Source organism: Littorina saxatilis, linkage group LG9 (genome assembly GCF_037325665.1).
Source record: "Littorina saxatilis isolate snail1 linkage group LG9, US_GU_Lsax_2.0, whole genome shotgun sequence".
Taxonomy (NCBI): domain Eukaryota; kingdom Metazoa; phylum Mollusca; class Gastropoda; order Littorinimorpha; family Littorinidae; genus Littorina; species Littorina saxatilis.
In genome coordinates, this window is record NC_090253.1 from 51,978,402 (window position 1) to 51,988,401 (window position 10,000).

Here is a 10,000-nt window from a genome sequence, read left to right on the forward strand (position 1 = left end):
TTGCAGTATATTTCAGCCGGCCAATGATTGACAGTGCACTGCATCAGATCTGCTCTCATTGCTTTACTTATCATTGCAAGGCTCAGAACAATTCATGGGAGCAGTGAGCTGTTTTATGCTATGACATAACTGAACCCAAGTGACCTGGATACCATTTTATTTTAAGGAACATCGCTTTGATGGTTTTATGTTATGTGCAGATTGCTCATTGTCATAATACATTAGTTGGGTGGCTGCTTCATCCGAGTCACCTTGTGTTACATGTTACTGTGATTATGTGTGGATTGGTGCTTCCTCCTTTTTAGTCACTTTTCTTCCACTGATGATACTGTGATTGAAGTTGCATTGCTGCTCCCACCTTTGATTCCCGTTTCAGTCGTTCATTTGTCTGTATATGAGTGGATTGGGGTAATTCAAATGACATAGTATACATTAATCAACATTAGACAATCAATGCCTTCAATACAGCAATTGCAGGCAGGATCAGGACATTTCCCATGGATGAATGCGTTCATATCATTGATTAAATTTGCGCATATTGCGCAAGTGAAACTTTACAACGAAGGGGTTATTTTTTCAGTCATTTGAATTTAACAAATATTTTGATAGCTGTTGTGCATGAACTTTAGTTCGTCCACGACCATTCTACAAAGTTTCGAGTCTATAGGTAAAATGGTCGGACATTTACCTTTTCTCCAAAACTGAGGTGTTATCAAATTACACCTCCGAAATTGTCAATGGCGCGGAAGCTTTCCTGAATAGGCATGGCCTTGAACCAAGCTCTAACTGCTTTCTTCAGGTCACCAATGATCTAGGGGATGAGGCGTGAGTTTGTGCATACTCTAAAAATACGACTATGGCTGCACCATTGGAACCCCTTTCATGACCGTGCCTAAACATGACAGATGTTTATACAATTTTGCATGTGAATTCTTTAAAATTATTCCCTGAGTTTGTTTTTCAATTTCTGTTTCATAGATGTCCGGCTTTTTACAAATGTTGAGACGGCATCTTCACCACCTTATTCTTTAAGCAAATTGATAGAATTAGTGGTCACAAATATCTTCGACTCTGTACGAATTATGGCATTGGGTAATGTTTATTGTTTGTCTTGTAAATTCAAAGCTCACAATCTGGTAGTATTATTGAATTATTGTTGGGTATACCTTACTTTAATGAAACAAACGGATTTTTTCTTGTGAAAATAATTGACGGATTAAGCTCCAAAATTAAGCATAATTAATTGTTTTCGTCATTTCATCTCGGAAAATGACTGCCATGCTTGTCTCCCTAATATGTGACCTTCCACCACGAAATGAGTCGCATGTCACCTTTGCATGATGTTCATATTTTTACATTTTCCTAAATAGTTTTTTATGCTCTATCCAGTGGTGAAACCCGTTTTAGAAAAGAGCGACAACTGTTTGAGTTATAAGCCTGTGACTAAGGTGACCCTCACGCTGTTACCATACACTCTCCGGACTTATATTAAGCCTAGCGCAAAACCGCGCGAGGTGACATGCGACTCATTTCGTGGTGGAGGGTCACATTTTACAGTACTATCGACCAGGCGTGAAAGGCAGTAAGTAAGTAAGTATCGACATAGTTATCTCCCTTTATTCGTGTCCCGTTGTTTTCCTTAAAAAAAACCATGTGAATTAAAGTTATGCTTACAAGAGCAGGTTCTGAAAAATCAGAGGCTTAGGTTGTAGTAGAAAAGCATTCCTGATTTTAAACACCTTAGTTCAACATAACCTGGGCTTTCAGCTCAGAAACGTAAACATCTAATTAGTGTGTTCATTACGGTTGTTCCACTTCATTATTTCAAACTGGTTGCATTGCACTTGTCGCGCATGTAATGTTTGAGTGAGGTCTCGCTAGTGCAAGATTCTTTTTCTATCAAACTTAGACACAAAGGACACGCACTGACACGATATTTTTTTCTTCCACAAAGAAAACAAACGAATCTTAGATAGAATGCATCGTAAGTTTTTTTATTTATCTTTCCTTTTGTTTTTTTATACGATCGCGATCGAATTTTTATTTGTGGACGTGCTGTTAGAGTTCCGAAATGGTTTGAGTTCCTTTTTTGTATACACTTGAAAGTCAAACTTAGCTGAATGCCGCTGGTTTCCCCGTCGGTGCTGATAGAAAAAATCGACGATCAGGATCACTGGTATCTCTCGAATACAGAATGTAACTGGTCTCCGAACTGGAAACCGGAGACGGAGTAGGAATAGGAAATAACCCACAGGTAACACACCTGGAAAGTAAGATTTTGTCTAATTTTTTGCACTCATGGCTTTTTCAACAGTTTCTCTCATCCGTGACATCACAAACTGACTTGCAGGGTTATGACACCCTCATACGATCCATTCTCTCTACGATTCATAGACTCAACATCAACAATCAATCCAACAACAATAATTTCCTAGTAACTTCTATTCAAACATCAGGGCTATGCATTAGCAAAACAATGAAATGGTCACCAGCTCGGAAATGAATAACCCATCACAAATATACGTACCCTAACGGTGTAAGAAAATGATGAACACAACTATAGGGACCCAAAACTCGAGGGTGTCCGGCTTAGCAACTGGAGCGTCGCCATTCTTTTCTCCCAGGTCGCCGCGCTCCCACGCTCGTCGCCCGACCGCCGACTCCTCTTCTCTCTCTGGACCCGCTTGATCTGCATCTCATATAGCCCCTAGCCTCGCGCCCGATGACTTCGATATCTTCGTGAGGCCTTCGCCGCTAATTCTCATCTCCTCCGGCTTGTATCGCTTCTGAACTTGAATCTAACGTTCACAGAACAGAACTTCTCGCTTGCCGTGCGTTCGCCAACTGATAACCTTGCCTCGATTTGGATGTGCCGTTCACTTGACGACCAACCGATTAGCCTCACACTTATGTGGCTTTATCAGAATCGCTGCCCAATCATAATGTTGTCGCTACCTGCGGCCTTTGAACTGACCTGTCTGTTTCTAAGTTCCCAACAAAATGATATGACGTCATTAATGAACTGACGTATTTCCGTTCCGGTCTTGGTTATCCTTACAATGCACAGGCACTTGCTACATTACATTTGATAAAACATAGACAAAAAAAACACTACATTTTTTTTATTCATTTTATTTCACAACAAAATAATATCCACCCTAACAAAACAATAAACATAGAGTCGCTGGACATGGATTCACGTAATTTCTATCTTCATCTCAATCTGAAGAGGGAAGCACATGTTGTGTTTGGATTGAAAGCAAGCTAAATAAAATCAAGAAAATATGTATTATGCAAAGTGTGTGTGTGTGTGTGTGTGTGTGTGTGTGTGTGTGTGTGTGTGTGTGTGTGTGTGTGTGTGGGTGTGTGTGTGTGAGTGTGGGTGTGTTTGTGTGCGTACGGGTGTGCGTGCGTGCGTGTATATGTGTGTGTGTTTCATTGTGTGTGTGTGTGTGTGTGTGTGTGTGTGTCACTGTGTGTGTGTGTGTGTGTGTGTGTGTGTGTGTGTGGGTGTCACTGTGTGTGTGTGTGTGTGTGTTTGTGTGTGTGTGTGTGTTTGTGTGTGTGTGTTTGTATGTGTGTGTGTGTATGCAGCCTGGTCAGAAAACTAATACCTGTGTGTTTCTATGACAACAGCAACAACAACAACAACAACAACACCACCACCAACAACAAAACCACAACAACAACAACAACAGAACAAACACATTGGGGATGTCTGAGATTCTTTATAGCGTGTAAATGCATGCTCTTTGAAACATCCTTTTCGCTGTAATGTAAAAAGCGCCTATTGTTGACATACAGTCGTGTGACTAGACACACTTGCACTGTGCTGTGATAAAGGCACAACTTTACGGGACACACTGCGACTCAGTCATAACACCACATACATAAACATGATGACACAGGTCAGCGCTCTCCAATGCTCCGCACTGAAGCAGCATTTTTATTATGATCTTAGCATGAGTTCTGTATTAATGATATTATTAATTATTGTTATTACAACATGTGTGTGATGCTGTGTGCAAAGTCATCTTCTTAACTTTAAAAGCAAGCCAAAACAAAGCAGAGCTGTCACGTGATCTGTTTCCCACGTCTACATTCCGCTTTGTTGACAACGTAACTATGTAAAAGCATTCTGGAACCTTGTCTTACTGTCCCTGTAATTTCAGACACACACACAAAACAACAACAACAACAACAACACACACACCCACACACACCTACACACACACACACACAGACGCACACACACACACACACACACACACGCACTCACACGCACACTCACACACACACACAAACACACACACAGACACACACACACACACACACACACACACACACACACACACACTCACACACAAACACAAACACACAGAAACACAATGGGTTAACTGAGTTCGATTATTATATCGATTAATTCCGTGCTCTTTGAAAGTAACTCTCTTCTCGATAATTTTGAAAGCAAGCGCCTGTTTGAAAACATTCAGTCACACAGCCTTTTTTGTTGGCACCATGTTTGTCGGCTGAATAGTGACGGCATAACTTGACGAGGACACACTGGGATCAAGTCTTGATAGTGTGTCTCAACAGACATAGCAACGCGGGAAGAGCTGGGTAGTGTTCATCATAGCAGGTAAGTTTGTGACATGTAAACATCAACACGATCTTCGTTTATTGAGCGACTTGTTTTTTGGACGTGTGAAATGAAAGAATGGGGACTGGCCTTTAGCAGGTAAGTGTGTGATTTTTTTCAAATTGTCTTCGTATCATGAGCACTCTCGTTGCTTGGACGTGTTTAAGGAAAGAACGCAGTAACAATGAACACGGACAAGGAGTAGAAGCTCGTAACGATACTACTTTTGGTTTCCAGGAAATGTGTTTTCTGTTTGCTTGAATCGAACCTGGCTGTAAGACACTGGGGGCTCTAGTGAGACTTGTTGTGCTATGTTTTGTGTTGTACTGGTTCTTACCTTTGCATTGCTTCGTGGTTGAGTTGTGCTGACACCTTTGATTTGTTGAGAGTATTGATTATCTATGACAAATGAAACTAGTGTTTAACGGATGTGGGAGTACTGGCATGATTCTTTTCAACTTAGATATATGTGTGTGTGTGTGTGTATGTGTGTGTGTGTGTGTGTGTGTGTGTATGTGTGTGTGCGTGTGTGTGTGAGTGTATGTGTGTGTGTGTGAGTGTGTGTGTGTGTATGTGTGTGTATTTGTGTGTGTGTGTGTGTGTGTGTGTGTGTGTGTGTGTGTGTGTATGTATGGGTGTAGTTCATTGGTTTTGACATGGATGTGGATGCAAGTATCTTGCTGATAACGTTCTGAGCAAAAGGCAGCCAGGGATAGTGTTCAAGTGTGTGCATAATTGTGAATAAATATTTCCTTTGTGTATAAGTATACCCGTAGTAATAATAATAATAATAATAATAATAAATAACTTTTCTATAGCGCGAGTCCCATCAATTGGCTCCAGGCGCTTTACAAATTCATTATAGAATAAACTAGCACAAATCAACAAGCATACAAAGCATACATTTAACTGAGACATAACACCAAGAACCCAAGCACTAAGCAAAACTTAGCGTACAATGTTAAAAGTACACACACACACACACACAACGCACGCACACACACACACACGCGCACACACACACACACGCACGCACGCGCACACACAAAGATACCATTGACAAAGAGACCATAAAGCACATACAGGGTAGAGAGTTCCAAAACAGAAACAACTAAGTGTGCAACTAAGGGTAAACACGAGAGGAGTCTGAATTGCAACGTATGTCAGCGCCTGTCGGGTGTTGTATGGTGTCGCTGTGTGGCAGTACTGTGCAGCATTGCCTGAGCTCTTTGAGCTAGATGTGTGTTTCGAACGTGTAATGTTAGCGGGCTTTATTCGTATTCTTTATTCAACAATACGTTCGAATGCAATTTGATCGTGCACGGCTGTAGTCCTTTCCTGTAAAGCATATTGGTTTCGGTTTATTTTTTATGTTGATCCCAAATATTGAAGAATGAAATTGATTGTTAATGTCAATGCTTCCTATTTGTTCAGGTGTCAGGAGCTGGTTATGTACACATCTCAATTATGATCTTCGTGTGTGTTGGTGTGTCGGTGTGTCAGGTGTGCAAGAAAAAAGGGTATTTTTTATCATGGGTTTTATGAATTTTCTCCTCTTATTCTTTTATAATTATTAATTAATGACCTATATGTGCTGATGACCAATTTAATTTCCTTTGTTGGATCAATAAAATGTTATGAGTTATGAGTTATGAGTTATGAGTTATATAGGTAGACCGACTAGGTCTCAATGATTTTTCGATCAATATGTCATTCCTTGTCCACTCTTTACTCTCTTAGAAAATGGATTTAGTTCGGTCTGATAAATGGTCAAAGGCAGATACCCACAATGCACTGTCTTCCCGGTTCACCCAACGATACTGACGGGTTAATCATCCTGAGCCTTTACGTACGCAGTGGCACGCATTAACCCGTCACTTAGTGGCAACAGTCGAATCAATACGAGCAGCAGCGTCGTCGATGCTGTTGTTGATGCTTTCTTCTTTGTTCATCCGGCAATATTTACTGTATGAATGATGGATGTGCCGCTACATTTTGTGTCTGGCTACTGTAGCACCAGCACAAGCAAGTCTTGTTGTTGTTGTTGTTGTTGTTGTTGTTGTTGTTGTTGTTGTTGTTGTTGTCAATGGTACTGTTTTTACTGTTTTGTTCTGAATTTCTGTCGTATCCCCTCTTTCTTGAATCGCTTACCACACCCTTCCAATTGTTCTCCCTTCAGGACAAACTTTTAACCATGGCAACGGCAGCAGGAGGAAGTTCAGCGGACAGTGACACAGAATGTTCCGTGTGTCACGAGCTGTTCAAGAACCCCAAACTGCTGCCCTGTGCTCACGTCCTGTGTCGCCACTGTCTTCTCTCCTGGCTCGCCTCCAACCAGGAGGCCCTCTGTCCGCTCTGCAGGGGCGCCATCGCGGACCCCAAAGAGAAAAGCAAGACGAAGGAATGGGAGGAGGTGGTGGACGCCTTACCGGATGACGTCGCCATGGCAGCGCTGGTGGAGAGTACACGTGTACTGAACCAGGACCACGTGTGTGATGTGTGTCAGTCAGCCGCCGTGTCCATATGTCTGAACTGCAACGACATGATGTGTAAACCTTGCGGGCAGACACACACCAAATACTCCGTGGCCCGTGATCACAAGGTGGAAGACCTGTCCAGCATGACAGCGGAAGAGCTAGCCGCCAGTCAGCCTGACCACTGCAGCGTGCACACCAGCAAGCCCTGCGAGCTCTTCTGTCCCACTCACGGGGCCGCCATTTGCCACCTGTGTGCCAGCGCCAAGCACCGCGCATGCCCAGACCTGACTGAACTGGCGGAAGCAGCAGACAAGTCACGTGAGGAGCTGAGTCAGATGGTGACGTCACTGCTGACGGAAGAGCAGCAGCTGGAAGAAGCCGTGGCAGCGTTGGAGCGCCACCTGGAGGCCACGGAGAAAGCGATGCAGGACGCTGTTGCTGAAATCGACAGGACCTGCGACAAGTTAGAGAACTCCGTCAAGGAATGCAGGCGTCGTCTGAAGAAGATGACGCTCGATGCCAAGGTCAAGGTGAAGGACACAGTCTTAGCCGTCAAGGTCACCTTGTTGGATCATCGAGGCAGGCTGACGTCACACCGACGTGTTGCTGATCGCACCACCAGAGGGTCCACTTATAAAGTGTTGTGTGACGTCACTCGTGCTCTGAGGGACCGTGTGAAGGACATACTGGTCACTTGTGGTCAACGCCGAGCGGACTTTAAGTCGGTTTCCATGGTTACGCTGACTATTGACGCTGCAGCTGTGGCCTGCATTGAGAAGGAACTGTCGGCACTGGGTCAGGTGAAGGTCACGCCAGTCAGCATCAGTACACGTCAGGTAAGGAGAATCGTATTCATCGGTATGGCCAGCTCATTGACCTTCCTAAACAGTCTTGAGATCCCATTTTTAATGATAATCTCCAGCTTGTCGACAAAGCATTTCAAAAAGAGTTTACTCACTGTTATATTCGCCAGAGGCTCGGTAATACCTGAAAATCGACCCTGGGGAAAATATGCACGATGCTCAGAGCTCGGAGTATGTAACCTATATATATACTATGTCATTATCTGGGTCATAAACAGGGTCAAGGTAAACCTAACAAATAGTAAGACAGAACTATAGCAGGGGCAACAATGAGTGGGGTGGGGGGGGGGGAGTGGTGAGAAAGAACGATAGAGACATGTAGAGAGATGAAAGTTATCAGGTTATCAGGTTAACAGATATGCTTACATGAGTATTGCGAGTCAATAAAAGCGACCAGATTCACACACAAAACGAGTGTACAGTTTCAAAAATAATCTTATTGGTGCGAAGAGGAAGGTTTTCACTGCCATTTAACAAAATATCAACATGTCTGTAATTTACAGGTAGTGCATTTATTGTGGACAAGCGAGCATCTATGTACAGAGGGCAATGTATCAGATACTGGTCAGCGGTTTCGTTTAGATAGCCCCACGTGCACTGCGGGTTTTCCTGTAAGTGGCGTCATAGGTCATAAATCAAATTACTCATGTGTAGGCGCATTCTGCAGTGGTGAATCTCATCCTTTCTTTCCCCACAATAATACTAGGCAGGTACACTATAATCAGGAGAAACTAAATAATGTATAAATTCGCTAATTGAGTTAGTTGTTTTGATGTTGTCAGGCAAATTGTTCCAAAGCACAGTGGTAGATAGTATGGGGGTTTGACGATATAATTCCGTTCTGCACGCGAGGACTCTTCGTTCTAGCGGTCTTCTTGTATGATAGGGGGTTAACATCTGAAGTTAAAGGTGGCAACAAATGTAATAAATAATGAGGGCAGTTGCCATGTACCATTTTATAATATGAAATCAACTTATATCTTTTGCGTCTTTCTTTTAGGTTACAAAATCCGCTTTCCTTATAAAGTTTCTCAGTGGCTGGTGCCACGAACACCGCCAATTATAGTCCGAATAGCTTCCAAACGTAAATGTTCCAGTGCATTAGACAGGTATTCAGTGCAGTTATCCCATAGGATGTCTGCATAGTCAAAATGTGGTAAAACGAAAGATGTACACATAATTTCCAGGATTTTGCGATTTAATCTGTATTTATTATGAGTTATTTCTAATATGCTGACTGTTAGGAAATATAACAGACATGTGGAAAACATGGATTATCAGCATGAGCCGGAGGCGAATAACCGTTGTATAACAGTTGTATAATCGTCTATTCTGACCTAAAGAAATTTCGAAGCGACCATGCGAATTAGACAGAACAGCCGCAATGGGAACTAGATCGCTCTTATCTGATTATGCCTGTCAGTCAAAGCATTCTCGTGACCTGGGTCAGCCAATCAGAGTCACTCACCTGGCCTGACGTGATGAATTTTCACAGGTCAAATGCGTTCACACAACAATTGCACAAGATAAACCATGTTGAACATGCGTTTCAGTTGCTTCGATATCTCTTGTCCAACTGAGAACGACATATTTTGAAAGGACGCCAGAGAGAAAGGAAATGACGTAAAGATAGAGTTGACGTAAATTTAGTGACGAAATTTCACTTGAATCGTCAGAGCTCATTTTACAGTGAGTGGGTCGGCATTGCAATGGCAGAGGGTGGGTGGTGCCTTGCCGTTCTGTAAAGCACCCACCGACAAAACTGGCTTTTCTGTATTTATTTAGATAAAGAGCGTATAGTATCTGACCGCATTTGAAGTGTCATTCTTTGGAATTAATCACGCTGACATTGTTATTTCAAATTTTTACTTTGTCTTGTACATTTTAAGCGTGATAAACAAAAAGGGTCCCTGTCTGAACGTTATAACAGTAAGAGGGTCACCTATAATCAGTCCTGATTGGTCAAAAAGCCATTTGGTGCATTGGAATGGTAATAACATGTGATATGTTTTGTTCAAATA

The 10,000-nt window shown here is 42.5% G+C and overlaps 2 protein-coding genes and 1 long non-coding RNA gene across 3 annotated transcripts in view; 1 reads left to right on the forward strand and 2 right to left on the reverse strand.

Moving 5' to 3' along the window:
* The window catches only part of LOC138976430 (amine sulfotransferase-like), a 77,303-nt gene that overhangs the window by 14,195 nt on the left and 53,108 nt on the right, over nt 1-10,000 (reverse strand). The window lies entirely within an intron of this gene.
* LOC138977456 (uncharacterized) lies at nt 1,974-3,195 on the reverse strand. Its single transcript, XR_011459288.1, has 2 exons — nt 2,528-3,195; nt 1,974-2,263 (listed from the first exon to the last, which is right to left on the reverse strand). It is a non-coding gene; the product is annotated as an uncharacterized lncRNA (long non-coding RNA).
* Nucleotides 4,452-9,559, forward strand: LOC138977259 (E3 ubiquitin-protein ligase TRIM45-like). Its single transcript, XM_070350164.1, has 3 exons — nt 4,452-4,639; nt 6,819-7,952; nt 9,533-9,559. Exons 2-3 carry the CDS (start codon nt 6,834-6,836, stop codon nt 9,557-9,559), a joined length of 1,146 nt encoding a protein of 381 aa, XP_070206265.1. The 5' UTR covers nt 4,452-4,639; nt 6,819-6,833.

Bases quoted from the DNA above. Each gene is read 5' to 3' on its own strand.
- LOC138977259 (XM_070350164.1), top strand. From the start codon at position 6,834: ATGGCAACGGCAGCAGGAGGAAGTTCAGCGGACAGTGACACAGAATGT. The intron at 7,953-9,532 runs GTAAGGAGAATC...CATGCGTTTCAG, and splicing joins TCAGCATCAGTACACGTCAG to TTGCTTCGATATCTCTTGTC.